Source organism: Lycorma delicatula, chromosome 7 (genome assembly GCF_047948215.1).
Source record: "Lycorma delicatula isolate Av1 chromosome 7, ASM4794821v1, whole genome shotgun sequence".
Lineage (NCBI taxonomy): Eukaryota > Metazoa > Arthropoda > Insecta > Hemiptera > Fulgoridae > Lycorma > Lycorma delicatula.
The window spans coordinates 19,614,756-19,634,877 of NC_134461.1; the positions used below are offsets into that span (position 1 = coordinate 19,614,756).

At 30.5% G+C, this 20,122-nt stretch overlaps 1 protein-coding gene across 4 annotated transcripts in view; it reads left to right on the forward strand.

Moving 5' to 3' along the window:
- Nucleotides 1–20,122, forward strand: part of Liprin-alpha (PTPRF interacting protein alpha) — a 681,298-nt gene that overhangs the window by 659,895 nt on the left and 1,281 nt on the right. For all 4 annotated transcript variants that reach the window (XM_075371365.1, XM_075371367.1, XM_075371368.1 and 1 more), the window contains 6 exons: nt 2,059–2,284; nt 7,250–7,410; nt 12,013–12,207; nt 17,100–17,363; nt 18,373–18,529; nt 19,029–19,145. In XM_075371365.1, the coding sequence (XP_075227480.1) occupies nt 2,059–2,284; nt 7,250–7,410; nt 12,013–12,207; nt 17,100–17,363; nt 18,373–18,529; nt 19,029–19,145 (1,120 nt within the window). The remainder of the gene's footprint in view (nt 1–2,058; nt 2,285–7,249; nt 7,411–12,012; nt 12,208–17,099; nt 17,364–18,372; nt 18,530–19,028; nt 19,146–20,122) is intronic.

The window sequence follows — 20,122 nt, forward strand, 5'->3', positions numbered from 1 at the left end:
CTTCTCCATTGTTCTATTTCCTTCACAGTTTTCTGTTTTAAACTTTCTGGTATAATTTCTTTTTATCTGTAATTTTGTTCTTGTTTTTTTTTAGTACATGATTATTTACTTTTTATCATTATTCCATGTTATTTCTTATATCCAGCTCTTTTCAGCAAAATTTGATTTAAAATTTCTAAATGTTTTTTATACGTTGTTCATCTTTTTTTTGTCTTATACATTTCCTCATTATATTTTTAGGATTTTTACCTGCTTTCTAAATCTTTCCTATTTTCTAACTAGCCTTCTTATCTCATTAGTGGTTCTTCATTTTCTCTCTGTACTACTTCTCGCACACTACTCCACTGCCTCTCTTGTGCTTGGCTTAATCTAAAACAATTATTTTTGTAAGTAGTAAACTTTCATTTCTCAAGTGGCCATAAAAAATTTTAGCTCCCTACATCCTATTACATTATGGTCTGCTGACCAAAAATTGATTGGAAAAGATGTAAATTACTAGTAATGTCAAGTTTCAATTGATATGTGCATACTGTAACCATATTATCACAATTTTTGTAATGCAAAAATAACATGAAAACTATTGGATTTAAAGTTTCCGTTTAAAAACAAGATAATTTACCACATGTAGTTTGAAACAAATTTTCTTTCCTAGCAATGAATTCAGAATTTCTTCTAATTTATTTTTGGTTCTGTCAAAAGAACAATGGTATCATTGAATCTCAACATTTATATCCTTCTCCTTCTCTTTGGTTAGTAACTTCACTCTCAAATTTCTCATTTAATTCTTGTATGCTTTTTCTACAATCAAAAGTTATTGCTTGTACATACAAGTTGACATTCGAAGGATACAGATTAATTCTTATTTGATTTAAACTTAACAATCATCTTCTATTCTTATTAGTGCTACTTGATTCTTCTAATTAATAAATGCAGTGAGTAGCTTTATTCTTCCTTGCTTGCCTTTTAAGATTAATTTGATTCCCAAAATGGCCTCCATTAAGGTGATAATCCTTATTCTTTTTTCTTATTCTTTCTGAAACTGAACTAGACTGAACTTTTCCACTACAGCTACCACCAAACATTCATATCTAAACAATATTTTATGGATGAAATGATTAAAATTACTAGATACTGTATGAAATATATGTAAATATCTAGTTATATAAATGATATTCCAGTAATAATTAATAATATATCTTCCCAAAATTAAGTTGTCCTGTGATTTGTGATTTCTCATAATTTACTTCTTCTACATCAACTTTTGTTAGGTCATATTTTAAATTTAATTTTGTCTGATAAATTTTTGAAAGGTCTAATATTTATTTTCACTCGGTTTGATGATCATTGTAATTTTCTCTTAAGATTTTTTCATAATTTTCTTTTAGCTGTAGTGTATGCTATTTTTAGTTCTTTAATCTTTTAACTCTAATTAGAAATTAAGTTGCTGAAGTACTTTAATGAAACATTATATATGTCTCCCCTTCTTTTTTCAAAATCAATATTTATTTATTTTTCCTTCTTATATGCTGGAGGTTCTAAACAAATTAGAACTTCATTAATTCATTGTTTCTGTATCAAAATTTTACATAGGGCATCAGAAACAAAGCATGGCTCGTGCTACTTTACATTGTACTTGCTCAAATTGCAGATCGTGTTATTTTTCTCCTTATAATTCCTTATTCTTTATGCTCTTAAATTTAAATTTGTTATAATTAACAACTGTTTTTTTCTGAGATCTTTTATCTGTTAGAGTAGTTTTGCATTTTGATTAAAAAATACAAGTCGCTCCCAGTCTTTCTACTTATTCAGTTATGTTTTTTTTTTTAAATTGGTGTAAATTAGTTATTGTTATTGATTTGATTATTTTCTTCTGTTATTTTTTTTTAATTCCAGTGATAATAAAGAGTTATTTATTTTTATTTATTATTTTTAAAATGAAAATTGATGAGAAGGGTTTAATTTTTTCTTGATTTTATAACTATATTTTTATTACAACTACTACTATAGTGCAATGTAACAGAGCTTGTTAGAGTAGTGGATGTTGTGATTCATGGATAGGCCGGGTGGATATTCGACCCCTCCCTCTCCTATGTCCTCTCGTCACAGCAGTCAAGATTCATTGCACAAGAACCTTGGTCCAACATATATGGCGCCTTCACATCAGACTGCAAACCTGAATACCTCTTCACCATCCTCTGCAGCAGCTGCCGCAGCAGCAGCCGCAGCACAGAAGAAGAAAGGAATCAAGTCATCTTTAGGACGATTCTTTAGTAAAAAAGAAAAGGTGAGTAATTTTTGTTTCATTATTATATTTTAGTTGAACATTTGTTATAAATTGTAGAATTATGCAGTTTTAGGGGAGTTCAAATTCTACAATGATATCAACTAAGCAAATATGGTTAATTTTTTTGAGGAAAATGATTTCATATTTGTCGCATAGATTACGTTAATGGATATTAAATTCTGAAGTTCAAATAATTTTATGATAATGCACTTTTTGATGAAACATTTTTGTTAATGTTTCATTAAACATTTGTAACTAACAGACTTATCTTAGAATATTTGTTATACAAAAAATGCCATTTTTGATTATTTATAGGCTAAATTTTTCATTTTTTTCAATAAATAGTAGAAATGATGATATTTAAAAAAAAATAATAAAAGCTAGCTCAAAAGAAAATTAACTAACACTGGGGTCAGAAGTAACCATTTCTTCAATATATATTTTGTTTAATTTTTAGATTTAAGTAGAAGGAACGTTGCTCTATATATTCTTGAACTTTCAGTTGTTCTGTATCTTTAGCAAAATGCTGAAACTGGCCTGCCAAATCAAAATCTCTGTTGAAGAGGAAAAATGCTCCTAAAATTATTTTATTTAATGGAACTTCTCACATTCACATTCACTTCTCACAATTATTGATGACCAATCTTAATAGGTGTTGACTACCCACTTATTGGATACTCTTATAATAACTTGTGGCTTATGAATGAAACTGATTTGAACTAAGTGCTTTATAAATGCAGCTTAACTACCCAAGAACATTATTATTCATATATCAATATGTTTTCTTCTCTTGACACAATTATAAGTACTTTTCCGAGTTGCAGTACAATTTTCAAACTTTTCTGAGTTGCGGTGCCCTTTTTCAATTAAAATTTTTCCATGGCGCCCTATCCCAAGTAAAAGTATGACTACTCGTAAGTAAGAGATAAGAATAAATAAAACTCGTATATCTTCATTTTTTTTACTTTATTAACATTAAATTAATAATTATAAATGTCTTGGTTCAATTAATTATGAAGCTTTTACAGTATTTTTTGGCGCCCCTGTGAAGAGACCGTAGCTCCCTGGGGCACTTCGACACACAGTTTGGGAATCACAGACCTAGACCGTTAACATAAGAACCATTTGTATATAATATCGGACAAGCCTTTTTAATTTTACTTAATGAATCCCTCCAATACCCCCAACTGTAACAATGAAGAATCAAAATAATGAGATTCTGTGTATATGTTTTGAAAGATGTACTTTTTTAATTAATTCTTCTTAACTAAAAATTATTATTCTTTTTTTTCTGTTTTAATTTTAGCTGAAGCTGATTATTTAAGAATAAAAAACTTTCTTTATTTTTTGTATTGTATATTTATAATAATGTGCATGAAAATTGATTTATTGGATGGAATACACATTCATACCATACATGAGCTGAATGTTTACCCCTCGCCAGCTGCTGTGTCTAGTGTACTAGTCATGTAAAAAACAATGCATTACCTGCTCATATTCATTTCTTTTTATTTCCGAAGTTTTATAGTTATTATACATAATATAAATTTATTAATTTCACATATTTATATGTATATATTTTGTCCCTGTTCTTATTTCACTTATTTTACTCTACTGCAAATAAATACTAATAGCATAAAAATATTTATTTTGACTTAACCATAATGGAGAAACTAATACTTTAAAGATGTTGCTAAATCTTCATCACTACTTTCTCGTAAATTGATAAGAAATTCTTCAACTTCATCAACTAGATGTTCTTTCTCCAAATATTCATCTTCTAGTTTATCCACATTCTCATGTCACTGACTAATTGTCACTTTCTTATCTCACTTTCTTCACATAGCATAATTGCAGCATTTAACTTAAATGTGATGTTTCTTTGGGCCACATATCCTTTTACCTGTATCATTTCGATGGGTTTAGATCCAGGTGGTGTAGTGGTAGGCGAATGGCTGCATGACCATGAGCTATTTTAGGCAGTCCAAAATATATGTCTTGTACCTTGATTTGTGCAGCTTAATTTGTAAAGGTCTGGTCTAAGCCTTTTAGAATGAAATTGTATTTGCTTCTTCTGTAACCAAGATACCATTTCCTACTTCTTAGATTTTGTGGTGGTGCCTTATCATATTGATTTTTATAGTATGCAGCATTATCCAGTACTACAACCAATTGCAGGGGTAGTTTGTTTTTCATGAAATTCTCAGTGTTCATGTTGTGATAATCCCCACTTGACGTGCTACTTTTCCATATCAGCAGAGTGTTTTTTTATGAATCCCATCTTGCTGCCACTGTGCACAATTATCACTTGGTTTGCTTTTGATGAGGGAGAATGTATGCCTTGATCAGAATTGTTCAGTCAAGTTTTATTTGAGATATGAGAAGATAAAATGTATGTTTCACCTACTTAAACAATTAAATGTCTCTGTGACATTTAATACATTTTAAATAATGTATTCTTTGTTCTCATGTTTTATCATTTTCTATGAGAATATTTCTATTGTTTTTTTGTTTTTCTCCATCGAAATCCTAAGGATTTAAAAATTTTCTTGCTCCATACACCAACCTGACAACTAATGGCCTCTTTCAGTTTATTACAAATACGTTTAGCGGTAGGAAGCACTTTTTCTTGTAAATAGAAGTTGTAAATTATTTGCCCAACTAAACATTTATTGAAACCGTCTAAATTAGTAATTCTGTATTCCTGTTTAAACTTTTTGGGGGTTTGAAACGATCTCACTCTCTGACATCCCATTCTTTTCTTTTTTAATAGTTTTAACAGTCCTGGCTGAAACCCCATATGCTGCAGCAGTTCTGTCTGCACACTTGTTTTACTTAAATAATAAATTGTTCACTTGGAACTGTTTGGCCTTTTTTTCCATAAACTGATTAGCATTCCATATAATTCCCCAAGCTTGACTGTAGAGTTTTCTTAAGTTTTGATGTAAAACCCTCCATAACTGTTCAAAGAACATTAAAAATATGCAAGAAGGTAAATATTCACTAATATTAGAATGCAACTATAAAAATATTATATGCAGGATAATGCACTCAACATATGAAAAACCAAAATACAAACGAGTATAAACAAATTTACTTTACGCAGGATGCTGCAAGACATGCACATTAACAATAAGATTGTTAATGTGTTTACATTTTCTATACGAATGTGTCACGTTATTGGTAATTGGATGATATCATCTGGTTTGGTAGTACAACAAACCCACTTGTCCATCCCGCCTAAGTTAGCCGGCAGTTTGGTTGACAAAGATTTAGTATAACTCCTGACAAGGTATATTTTACTTGTTTAATAAAAACATTTTAATTAACTTTTCTTTGAAATTGTGTTCATAAAACAGCATATGTAAAATGTATCAATATAAGGTAAAATTATATACATAAAAGAAGCCAATTTTTTCCTCAAACTAGATATTAATGTAGTAGGTGATCTACCGCTGTAATTACTTAGTTAGTGATCAGGTGGCACCACTGAAATGCTATATGGAAATAAGAAAATAAATAAATAAAATAATAAATACAATGTAACCAAACTTAACCTACACTCGCTAACCTTGACTGACAAGCAAAGGTTAGGTTGACGAAGTGAGCATAGGTTAAGTTTGGTTAGATTAACTACAGAGGTAGATCGCCTACTACATTAATACATCCAGTTAAATGTAATGTTTTGGGAATGGTTTTACACAGTAGACATCTCACCTGTTAGTTGGCTTTTGTATAAGTTCAAGGTTGAATACAGAGTCCTTGTTTCACAGGCACAAGAGGTTGTACTCACTGAGCCTCCACTACTCTGTACTGTTAACTATAATAAAAAAGTAGCTGATGTAATGGCTACTAGAAGGTGACGCATGATGCCATAGATAGAACAAAGGAAAGAGGAAAAGAAAGGAAGGAGATGGTTGCCTCTGATAGACTGGACTAGTTCACTGTCTCACCTTGACCCAGTTGGTTCCATTACTAGTTTTACAACAAAAAATTATGTGTATATATTACTTAATTTCAGTTTTAACCCTTAGAGCCTCGACAATTACAAACTCAAATTACACTGAAATTATTAATTAAGCTCTTTATGTGCTTCTTTATTTTTCAATTGTTTTTTTACTGTCATTTTTTAGTTGTAAGTATGTCTGGACAAAATTAATCAAAGTCTTAGTAGTTAATTTAAAAAATTTGATATGGACACTACATGACTTCCTTGTACGTTTTTTAAATTACATATACACATTTTTTTAAAATGAAAAGTCATAAAATTTTATTTCACTAATAACTTCTGATTTTATTTTATAATCAGAGGTTAATAATAATTAATAAATCAATGTACTTAAATTAAAAAAAAAAAAAAAAAACAGAAGGAAATGAAGTCGGATTCAAATCGATGTGCCTTCCCCTTGTAAGATCCAAATATTTCATTAATTAAAATTTTATTTGGCTATAACTCTGGAACCAGTGAAAATTAGTACCACTTATGACATATTGTTGAAAAGCTCTTCATGCTGCATGCTCTTTCATGCTCTTTTATTGCTGCAGTAAAGAAAAAGTCCAAAATCCAAAAAATTTGGATTTGGAATCAAAAGAGGAGGTGCATAACCAGATGTTACCACAGTCCCCTAAGTCCAAAATTTCAACATTCTACAACAAACCATTTTTGAGTTATGCAAGATACATCATGAGTTATGTACAGACATCACGCCGAAAATAGTGAAAATGGATTCAGGGATGGTCAAAATGAATAAGTCTTTTGAAATCTGAAAACCAAAAATTTTCGCGATTACAATACTTTCTTTACTTCATACAAGGAAGTAAAAAACTTGTTTTTTACAATAACATATTTATATTATTTGTTTTACAATTTTTATTTCCTTACAATTTTAAATTCTGAGATGTACTATGTATTATTTGAATTCTTCATTTTGGTTTTGTAGATTTATGTATTTTATTTATGAACAGGGCAAGGTTAAAGAAGGTTCAATGCTTAGTGTCAGCCAAGGAGCTGAAGCTGCTGCAATGACATCATCATATAATGAACTGGACGCAAGTGCTGGTGATACATTAAGTCTAGGTGGTAGTATAGGACAGAAAGGAGATTTCGACAGGAGAAAAAAGAAAAAGTAAGATGTATATAAAATAATACATTGATTTGTTTTTTTGTAAATTATTTTGGGAAATGAATGGTATACTCATGTTAGTTAATGACTTTGAAACTTGTCCAGTATGTTTATGAACATGAATTTTTTTAGTGTTGGGAATATATAAACAATTTTTTTAAATGATTTTAGTACTGTTTGCTGGTGTTAATTATGCATCCATTGCATGAATAGTTTCCGTAAATAAAAAATGAGATTTTATTATAGATTTTTAATTTTAAACCCTGCTTAGTACTATGATATAAAAGAAGCAAATGATACCTGTATTCTATTCTGTGGAAGAAGAGTCCTCTTATAATAAAACCTAATATTCTGCTGTTTTTCTTTTTCTGTCTTCTGTTGTTTTTCACTAGGCACAGTTGGTTACAATGCTATTGCAATTTGTTTGAACTTTGTTGGGGTCGTATTTTTCTAAAACATTTTTCACGTCCATCCATTTTGCAAGGATTTCTTTGATTAATGAAGAAGGAGCTTCCTCTACCTCTTTCTTCTCTGAGTCTGAAGAGAATGTATCCATTCTAGATGCTCATCCTTCTCTAGTTCCTGTAACTCCTCACTGGTCAGTTCTATCCAGTTCCATGAATCTGGCCAGAGAAACAATATCCACCACTACAGAGGGCACAGATATGAAGTCGCTTTCAATTATTGCTCCATTTAATTTCTCCAAGTGGAGTTCATTGTTCTGTAGCAAACTTCCTGTCAAACCTTGTCAATGAGCGATAAGGAATGTACGATATTAAAATGATCTTTCCAGAACTCTCTCAGGGTTAATTCTGTTACAGAGGTAAGCTGAAAGCACCTCTGGAATAATGCTTTAGTGTTAAGTTTCTTGAAATTACGTATGACCTGATCCATGAGCTGAATGAGAAGAGTCGTATTAGGGGGAAGGAACTTTATAGTAATGAAGTTAAACTCTGGCTTCATTTTGCAATCTCCACTAGTATTGTCACAGAACAAGAGAGTTAGCCTGTCCTTCACTGGGTTGTGCCCTGGCAATGACTTCTCTTCTTGTGTGATGTAGGTCCTGTTTGGCATTTTCTTTCAAAACAGGCTAGTTTCATCACAATTGAAAACTTGTTGGGAAATAAAACACTCACTTTCCACAAACTCCCCAAACAAATTTATTAGCTGCAACGTTATTGGTACTAGCTCCTTCTCCATCCTACACAATACTGTGAATAGTCCCTTTTTTAAATTCGCAAACCAACCGTAAACACCTTGTTTTCCAGGCTAGTTTCTACTTTTTCATGAGATCGGCATTTATTGTAACTCTCACAAATAATTGCTTCTGATATGCTATTGCCAGCATACTGTTTTTCAGTTATCCAAAGCAAGAGTAATTTCTCAATATGCTCTGTCTCCGATCTTTGTTTACAAACTGATTTAACCTTCTTGGCAATGTTAGCATATTTAATAATGTCTTCATTTTTCATGATTGTTGATGTCATCATTCTCGGTATATGGTATGCAGCAGTTAAGTCACAGATACGCATGCCACCTTCATATTTTTCAACAATCTCTTTTTTCAGTTCCATAGTGATCCTAGTCATTTTTTTAGTTTTGTTTTTCTTTTCATTTACCTTTTTACATTCAATGATTAATAAAAATATTACAATTTTACTTAAAAATCAAAATCAGGAGAAAATTAACAAAAAGTTATAGAATGAGTATTGTTTACTTATATAGCACCAGCCATACTGATATTCAACCGATTACAGTACTGTATCTTACTCGCATATCCCTACCCTAGTCATCCATATTGCCCATGTGAGCACTCTGTTCAATACAATGTGTCATATTTATGGTTTAAATTCAGTTACTATCGAGCAAAGTATGTAATAAATTATCAGTCATGAACAGCATTTAAATGATTTCCTAGAAGTTTATAAAAAATATTCACTAGTTTATTTATCATAATTAATTTGTAAAATATAAATTTAACCTAATAGATTCTAAATTAACGAATCAAAGGGAATAAACTTTATTGCCTCCTGTTTTGTAGTTATATTTTGTTATATGATATCATCCTTACTTATATGACCTTATAGTACATCAACTCCCAATATAATTGATTATTAATTTAATTTTTCCTTTGAGATAATTATTTAAAAATTATGCAAAATTCACAAAAAAAATTTGTCATATACTGAACAGATGTTGTATAAAGAGAAACGTTTGTCACATCCAAACAGGATGTATTCCAAAGTAGACGTATACCGAGGTACCACTGTACTTCCTAGTTCCAGGTCCTCTCCTTCGTATACTTGTTTGTGATCTTCACCTCATCTATTAACTTTCAACCTTCTTCTTCCTTTTTTCCTTCTACTGACTCTTCTGATGCAGATTTCAAGATTTCTCTCCCTCTAACCAGTTTCCTTTTCTTTTTTGTATTTCCTTCATAAGTGCTTTTTCTTCTTTAATCCTTTTCATTACTTTCTCATTCTTCTTTTCATCTATCCATCCATCTTACTTTTCCATCCTTCTCCATACCAACATCTTCAAAAGGCTTAATTCCATTCCTATCCATTGCTTACTAAATGTGTTATTCAAATGATTCATCACATCACAACAGTAGTGAGTTGAAAAAGCACATCTGCTGTATATGCAAGTTGAATTTCTTTCAAGAGTTCCATCAGTTTTGTATGCTAAAAATGCAGGTACCACTATCCATGACCCCTGATGGTAAGAAAAAATGGCCTGTGAGATTATCACTAAGAAGACCACACTATACATTAAACGAAAATGTGCTTTGGAATGACTTGCGGATTTTCTTCTGCCGAAGTGTTAGTGTTTTGATAATACAATGCCAGTTCTTGTAAATTAGGATTCATCAGTAATTAGAATATTACAAATTTACCCCTTGATTTTCATCGCAAGAATTTTAGTAAGGTTTAATTTCACAGATGGAGCAGAGAGCAGAGAGCCGAAACTCCCTGCTTTCAGTTGTTGTTAACCGATGAAGTGGGAAACAGCTCTGTGCTGGACTATAAATAGTGATGCATTAAGCGAAACTACAAGTGTAATTAATAATAATAATAAAAGTTCCTTTATTGAACCCAAATGAGACAATACAATAAAGCAGATTTGAACATTGGACACAATGATAATGTTCATAACTGTCTGAGGGCAGTAAATTTACAGTATACTAATCTTATTATAAAATAAATAGATATTTTATTTTAATCGCTACATAATAATACTTTGTGTAGGCACACTGGGAATGTGTTATACTCATGGATAAAAAAATTGCCCCAGCATTTGCCTGGATAGATCAAGGGAAACTGTAATAAAACTTCAATTAGACCGTCCCAGAATCAGAATTTATTATAGAAGTGTTTAGACTTTAAACACTTAAGTATTAGTCCGTAAAAATAATAGTTACATAAGATAATTGTAAAGTGAATTTAAAAAGATGTTAGGTAAATATAATAAGTACAAAAAACAACACTTTGGAAAAATTAATTAAAATTATTCACATATGCGTCATTTAAATATAATTTAAAACTTAGTTTTTTTTTTTATTTAATATTAATTAGTGTTATTTAGAAACTAAACTTAACAGGGTGATCAATATTGATTCTGGTAAATAAAATTCTGTTTTAAATAAATTGGTGGAATGATGTTTTTAAATGGCTTTTATTTATTTGGAAATGGCAGTGGAAACATAATACCCTTCTTCATACACCCAACTATTGTGTTGAGTTAACATGAAAAGATGTCAGAGGTGGATATTATTATTTTTTTAGGAATAAGTGACTACTTTTTTAACACATATAACAACTTGATAAAAATAAGCACATGTATAGATTAGAATTATTCTCTATACCAATTCATTATAAGTAATTAAAGAACTCTTGTATTATCTCTGGCAATTACTGCAAGTTTTATTATATTCTTCTAATGGTCTCCTTCTGAAAAGAAAAATGACTATCATGTTGTTAAAATTTGAACTGTGTATATACAACACTTCTACACATATATACACACACACTCTCTCTCACACACACACACTCTCACACACACACACACACAACACATAAATGAGTGTACAAAAAAAATATCAGGTTTAATTTATTATATCTTTTGGATGAGTACAGTCTTGATTTAAGGCTAGAATCAAAGAGCAAAAAGGAGAGGTTTAGTTGCACACATGACCATGGATTGATTCCCTATGTTTCCACTTGACAATGCCACTAGTGAAGATGGCAACTCCTGAACAGTGCAGTTTGCTAAGTGTGAATCTGTAGTTACAGTTCAACATATTTTCTGTAGAAAGTTTAATTGCTATAATTACCTCCGAATGACAATAACATTCATCAATGACATAATTCGTTTGAAATAACCCAGATGTTTGTAGTATACACCTGTATATTATTTTTATGTATTATATAATTTGTTACAGAATTACTGAATTTTGTATAGTTTTCTTTTAAATTTAATAAGAATTTTTGCAGAATTTTAAAATTTGTAATCTGAAAACCATGTAATTATCTATATAAGATAATAATAAAACCCACATCCAAATAAAAAAAAGAACATTAACATTTTTTAAAATATTTTTTGCAGACATGAACTTTTAGCTGAAGCAATGAAAGCAGGTACACCATTTGCATTATGGAATGGTCCTACAATTGTAGCATGGTTAGAACTTTGGGTCGGTATGCCAGCTTGGTATGTAGCAGCTTGTCGAGCAAATGTAAAATCTGGTGCGATTATGAGTGCTCTCTCTGATACAGAAATACAAAGAGAAATTGGTATAAGGTTTGTAACATTAAAATCCAAATAGTTTAATGAGATAGATTGCTTCTTATTTTTTATTTATGTTGTATTTTATAAAGTATTGTGTTCATTAATTTGTTATTGTGATTATCAAAAGTTTTTTACATAATAATAAATGATGAATTAATAATAATTATTTAGTCATAGAATTAAAGTTAGACAAAACAGTAAACAAAATTTTTCTGAAGATATTACCTTTTTTAAAAAAAATTCCATCAACTTTAATTTTATTTAAGCCTACAATTTTGTTTTTACTCTAATTAATTCTGATTTTATCATTCTTGCTGTCATAGATAATTTTCAGTACTTTTTTTTTAGATATAATGAATTTGATTTAAAATTTTCGTAAACTTTTTGTACACAATAGAAAACATAAAGTAAAAAAGTGAAGTATATCTATTGACTAAATTACATGTGCTAGAATGTAAAAAAAATTAATCTAAATATTTTAGAATTATTTGTTATTTTTCTATTATGGTTTGGATTTGAAAAAGTGGATCCTTGGATTGCACAGTGAGCAAGGCTCATCAAAGAAGTGGAGAACCCCGTAAATTTACAGTAAGCAAAATAAATTAAGCATATTAGTTTTACAGATAAGAAAATAATAAGTAGAAAGAAAAATATTTATGAAAGCATTGCTTATAAAAAAAGAACTTATTTCTTTAACAGAAGAGTAACTTTTTCAAAGATGTTTTTGTGACTTCCACTTTGCTGAAATTTGTTACTAAATAGAAGAAAATAGTAATTTTCTTTACTATTCTGTCTAACACTACAGCAGAGCTGCAGCTTTAAAAGTGAAACTATTGTAATTGGTCCAATTTGGGCATATGCAGTTTTCACCAGATCTTGACATTTTGTCACCTAAGGAACCCAAAAAACCAGATGGAAATTTTCCAGATCTTTATACAGAGTGGTGCATGAAATGATCCAACATTTGGTTTGGTTAAAAAATATTTTTTTGAATCGCAGTACAGAAAAGTAAAACACAAGGTGTTTACTATATACCTGGAGATTATGTTTTCTGCTTATCACATGTTCAGTATGACCACCATCACATCTAGTAACTACTTCAACATGAACATCTATGTTGTTAATAACTCCATGACACATTTCCTCGGTTATCTCATTGTACGCCTCAATGATCAGCACTCACAATTCGATCACTGTATGAGGATGTTTTGAGAAAATTCTTTTCTTTTAGAAATCCCCAAAGAAAATAATCACGCTGATTTAAATCAGGACTGTTCGGGGGTCAATTCTGCCCACACACAAAACTTCGGGGGGCAGAATTGACCCCCGAACAGTCCTGATTTAAATCAGCGTGATTATTTTCTTTGGGGATTTCTAAAAGAAAAGAATTTTCTCAAAACATCCTCATACAGTGATCGAATTGTGAGTGCTGATCATTGAGGCGTACAATGAGATAACCGAGGAAATGTGTCATGGAGTTATTAACAACATAGATGTTCATGTTGAAGTAGTTACTAGATGTGATGGTGGTCATACTGAACATGTGATAAGCAGAAAACATAATCTCCAGGTATATAGTAAACACCTTGTGTTTTACTTTTCTGTACTGCGATTCAAAAAAATATTTTTTAACCAAACCAAATGTTGGATCATTTCATGCACCACTCTGTATAAAGATCTGGAAAAAAACTATTAGGAAATCGGTTTGAAATTGCATATATGTTAAAAGTTTCATGCAGAAAGTATAAAACAATATTAGCTGTGTGGGTCTGGCTCCATGAACCACTCATTTTCTAATTGAAACCCTTTTTCAAGAAGCTGAGGAACAAAATGATTATGCAGCATGTTTAGGTAACGTTCACTGTTCACTGTCTGTTAAAAAAAAGTGGCCCTATTACCCCATACTTGAAGTAGTGGCCCAATACCGTAATTCTTGGAGTGTGATGTACCTTTTTATGAAGTACATGTGGATTTTCGGAAGCCCAAAAACACCATTTTGTTTATTAACAATTCCATCTAGATGAAAATGTGCGTCATCTGAAAACCAAGCATTGTTTAACAATACGTGTTGGTTCACAGCCCATTCAGCGAATCCCATTCTTTGATGTTTATTTTCAACCGTTAATTTATACAACACTGTTATTTCGTATGGATACAAATGCAAATCAGTTTTTAAAATTCAATTCACAGATCACCTAGAAATTCCAAGTTGTGCTGCTGCTTTTCTTGTTGATTTGCCTGGGCTCCTCAGCAACATTGCTCTGACAGCTTCATCATTCTGTGAAGAACAAACATTGGCAGACCATTTGCGCTCACTCTCAAACAGTGAACCGTCACTGTTAAATTTTTTGTAAAGCCTACATATTGCTTTATATGAGGGCGACAACCGAGTTTGAAAATGTGCACGAAACCATCTTTGTGTAAGCACCACACTTATCATTTCATTAAAAAACAACACAGTCTTTAAGCATTGTTCAACAGTCAGTCTTTCTTTGTCAGCCATCTTGAAATGATACACGAACAGCGCACTTGGAAAGAGAAGAAACTAATATTCATGAACTGCTAATACTTCTGCCAACATAAAATACAATAATAATTATTAACGTAAACAATTATTGCCAAAACAAATGTTGGATCATTTCATGCGCCACCCTGCATGTAAGTGTGTATGTGTTTGGTCTTGCACTCCTTATATCTCTAGAACTGCAGGACCAATTTTGACCAAACTTGGTCAGATATATATGGGACATTGATGGCGTTAAACTTTCAAAAGGTGAAGGAGTTGAAACTGTACAGCAAAGTCACTCTCATATCTCAAGATTTCAACTAATTAAGGTCTTATTTTTCTTAGGCACATTTATTAACAATTAAAAAATAATATTTACAAAATCTCACCCCCAGCCCAAAAAATTATCTAAATAAACTAGCGGATAAGTGGGTTACTGCCTCAGTAGTATACCCTCTCACTGTAAGGAGCAGTAGTGTACCACTGACATACAGCTGTTATAGTTGTCTGCTATATTGTGACGTCACAGGTGAGCGGTAGAATTAAATTAATGAATAATATTTAAGGTGACCGCTAGAACTGCTACACCTGCATGAATGAAATACAGTATGCGCGCACACTTTAATTAGAATCATTGAATTAAATAAGCAAAAAATATAATATTTAAATAAAATTATAAATATTTTAAATTAAGTTGTGTGTGTAAGCCATGCATCAAAACAAAGCCACATGACAGGAAAGTCCTACAACTGTATTGTCAGTTTTTTTTACTAAAATATAAGCTCCAAATATAATAACAATAAAGTAATTAGAATAAAAATTAGACATACCATTGATAGTTCTTTTTTAATTAAATTATATGCAATATTATATTTACAGAAACTAGCATAAGTTAGTTGTACTCTAATTTCGGAAAAAAATAGTATAAATTTAAATTTTAACCCCAGTTAAATAAATGTAAAATATGCCTGATAAATTATCAAATTTATGAATTATTTCACCAATAAGCACTATTGTATATTTTTATATAAGGCAACAGTAGGAAATAAATGAAAATATTTTGCTTAGTATTTTGACAACTTTATTTATATAAGCAGGTTACAACTGGATATATATCGTGGTTGTATTGAAGAGAAGAAGATTTTTCTAAGTCATGAATTTGTATTTGGTCAGTGACAAATTAAAATAAATACTTCATGGAGGAATTTGAGAATGAAGATTTTATTGTAAACAAAGGTACGATAAATGACTGTTTTCTTTGATTCTGTGGTCATCTTCAACCATGAATTTCTCCAAAATTTTCTGAAAAAAAAAATGAAAAAAATTGTTGTTCCAATCAATAAAATAGATAAATAAAAAGTGGCCAGAAAACAATTCACCATTATTATAAAATTATTGTTGACTTAGAGAACTGATCTTACATCAGGAGGATATATTTAACATTTAAAAATGATATTGAAAAACTGATTTTATGTCTGATCACTCTGTAAAGGAATTTCTGTGAAATTGTGTGGTGTCCCAAAAGAAAAATTTCAAAATTATTTTCAAGAATTAAAGAAACACTGGCATTTGTAGTACACAAATTACATGAGTGCTTTGAAGGCATCAAGGGCAACTAACTTTAAGGTAGATGAAAAAATATTTCAAAAGTGCAGGAATTAAGCTAGTAAAAAAACAATAAATTTCATTTTTTTAACTATTAATATGACAATTTTATTTATAGATAAGAAATATGAGACACGTGTATTAAATGAGTTATAGGGTAGAGGCCAGTTAGTTCCCTCTCTATTTAGGGAGTATTGGAAACCATCAATGGATTCCTTACTGCTGGTATTGTTCATAAGATCAATAAATCTAAATTAATATTTACCATATTTCCTGGATAATCAGAAAACATTTTTAGAAACTGGATCAATTTTATAATTATCTTATAGCCTTTTGCTCCATTCACTAGAAGGGAGAAACTTAGCATTTACTAAAAATTGTGCTTTCATTTTAATTTGAATAATATTAGTCTTTTTACTTTTCAGTCCTTTTTTTTATATATTATATTTTCTCTTTGTTGGGTTGTTCTAAAAGTTTTGGCTAGAGGCCTATTAAAACTATATCAAGTGTACAAGCACCTGTTAAGTTACTCTGTCTGCTTGATATTTCCCAAACAGAAATACAAGCTGCATAGGAAGCAGCGCTGCTCTATTGACTTGTTCATGGAATCCATCTTAGCTGAATAAATAGCCGATATTTGTTAAGTTGATATTAAAAATCTCATTAAAGAAAGGTGTGTACTTAAATTCATGCAAGCACTGAAATTCTTTAAGAGTACTAAACTAATTTCATGTTTTTTCATTAAATAGTTTTTTACCATTCTAAAATAACATTATCCAAACTTTTTTTTCAGCAATCCCCTTCACAGACTTAAATTAAGATTAGCTATTCAAGAGATGGTATCATTAACTAGCCCTTCAGCACCAAAAACATCGCGCACAACATTAGCGTTTGGTGATATGAATCATGAATGGATAGGAAATTCATGGTTGCCTTCATTAGGACTGCCACAATATCGATCAACATTCATGGAATGTTTGGTCGATGCTAGAATGCTTGACCATCTTACAAAGAAAGACCTTAGAGGACAACTTAAAATGGTGGACAGCTTTCATAGGTAAAAGCATTATTTATATAATTAATTAACAATTATTTAATCATTAAGTTTAGAATTCAGTATATTGTATAATGTAAATTTTGATTAGAATGGTTAACTTAAAAAGTTTAAATTTGCTAACTTAAAAAATTATGATTTACAAAGTGCAACTAAAAAATAAGTGTAGTTTCTATTTTAAAAAAAAACTACATTTAAACATAAATCATTAAGCACATTGATGCACTCATAAATTATCTCTCTAATTTGAAGGTACATTGTCATAAAATTACACCAAATCATTTCTGGAAAAACTTGCAGAATTACTGAATTTCTTGCTGTCTAGAAATTTCTTGATGTGCATTAACAGATGTGAGTTGCAGTAAGTCTAGACAGTAGGGGAATGTTCTCAGTAAAACAAGTTAACCAGTTCCTGTGTCATGTAGGCAGCAACAAAACTCTAGAACTTGATAGGTACTTTCAGTTATGTGTATTATGCTCTGTAACCCTTTCAGAGTTTAACTGTATGCTTCTGTATTGATTATTGTGATGAGATTCACTAACAAAATTCCTTGACAGTTCCAGAAAACTGTGCACATGATTTTCAAAAATAAAAACAGTTGCCTTGAATTTCTTGATTCTGGGGGAACAACTTTAATGATTCTTAATTTTCTTTCTAGTTCACATGGAAAATTACAGATTTGATTGTAAATTTCATATGGTTGAACATTTCTTGTGTTTATAAACCTGATTACAAATTGAATTTTGCAACTGACTGGCTGATCAATTGTTAAACAATCAACATGATAACTCAACATGAACATAAACTGTAAATAGATTTCCTTGAACAAAATCGTTCTGGGCTACTTCATTCTTGAGTGAAACTATACAAGCCTTGGCAATACTAGGTAAATATATGTACTAGCATTATTACTTTAATATAAATTAATTATTTACTTTAGTATAAATTATAGTTTTATTTAAACAAATGATTAAGTTCATTAACAAATTATTTCTTTCGTTTCGTTTATAGAACAAGTCTTCAGTTTGGTATATCTTGCCTGAAGAGGCTGAATTATGATAGAAAGCAGTTAGAAGAACGAAGAAGAGCTTCTGAAAACGAACTTATTGACGTTTTAGTGTGGTCCAATGATAGAGTAATCCGCTGGGTATCTTCCATTGGCCTTAAGGTTTGTTTAATGTATACTTATAATTTATTGTATATTGATAGCATATTTATTACATTTATTATATTAGGATTTATGTATATGATGTAACTGGCTCATTTTTAGTCAAGATTTTATTCTATTAAATTTTTTCCATCTTAAAATTGTTTTTATTATTTTTTTCTGTTCTTTTGATTTTTTTCTTAATCCTTCTAATAAAAAAAAAAAAACAATCTTAAGCATTTAACTTATTAAATGGGTTTGTAGACAAATTTAACTATTTTAAAAATACTTTTATGTTCAAAATTCTCTTTAATCTTCCTTAACATTCTAATGATTGAAAAAGAAAAAATGGATTACTGTAACACTTACAAGGCCACAATAACTATCATTTTATCCAATATCCAATCTTCCTGATTTTAGAGGGCTGAAAGGAAGGAACTCATGTAAATTATGTAAAGGTGCTATTTTTTTTATTTAAGAATGTTTTTTCTATTTATTTATATAATGTTCTTGTGCACAGGAGTATGCAGGCAATTTATTAGAGTCAGGTGTCCATGGGGCATTATTAGCGCTAGATGATAGTTTTGACCATAATAGCATGGCACTTGCGCTTCAAATACCAACTCAAAATACTCAGGTAAGTTGTAAAGCATATGTTTTTTTATAAATTTAAAAGTATTTTATTTCAACTGAGAATTTTATTGTATTAATGTTTATGGCTAATATGAATGTAATAGTTAAGTATCTATGAAAATTTGATTCAGTACATAGGAGTAGGAATATTGTTATTTCTATTGGTATAAACAAATTAGTATTCATACTAACTGAAGTTAAAAAAAGCTGATTCATGCTGTCGTCTTATTCTTCAAATAATGTAATCAGTTTTTGAGTTTAGTAAGATGAACAATGTTCCTATAAAAGACATTTGAATAAAAATTCTCATAATGTCAAGTGATTCAAAAAGGGCTTTACAATAAAAGTATATTAAAATTTATTTAGATAACTTAAAAATTTGTTTGAGGTCACATTTCACAGCAAAGCACATCAATTTTTGACTCGCATAGTTCATTAGAATTGAATTTGGCCACTAACAGAGTATGGTTGGGAGCCTCCTAGTAGGTATACAATTTACTCTTGACACTAAACCTTCGTTGAGACAGATTGTTCTGTTAAAACATATACCAGACGTCCAATGTGTCCCTAAAGCTGCTGTGTAACAACTCAGAAAGCTTTGCAAGTAGTCTAAAGAAATCCACTTGACATGCATCACACAAACTACATGCATCACTGACATTACACAAACTACTGTTGGTTCGTATTACGCAAATGATTGCACCTTGAAACCATATAAACTTTGGTTGCCAGTCTCCATGGCATGAGTGTTAGAATCTTTGCCCTTCATCCTGCGTTCGAAGCCCAGTCAGGCATGGCATTTTCACACACTAAAAAATTACCATTTCACCTCATTCTCTGAAACAATACCCAATGGTGATCCCAGAGGCAAAAAAAAAATAACACGGTTCAACACATTACAGATGACTACAGTTATGTGTGGAAACTGTGGATAGAATTGCGAACGTCACAATTTTAGACAATGTAATTTTTAGTTGTAAG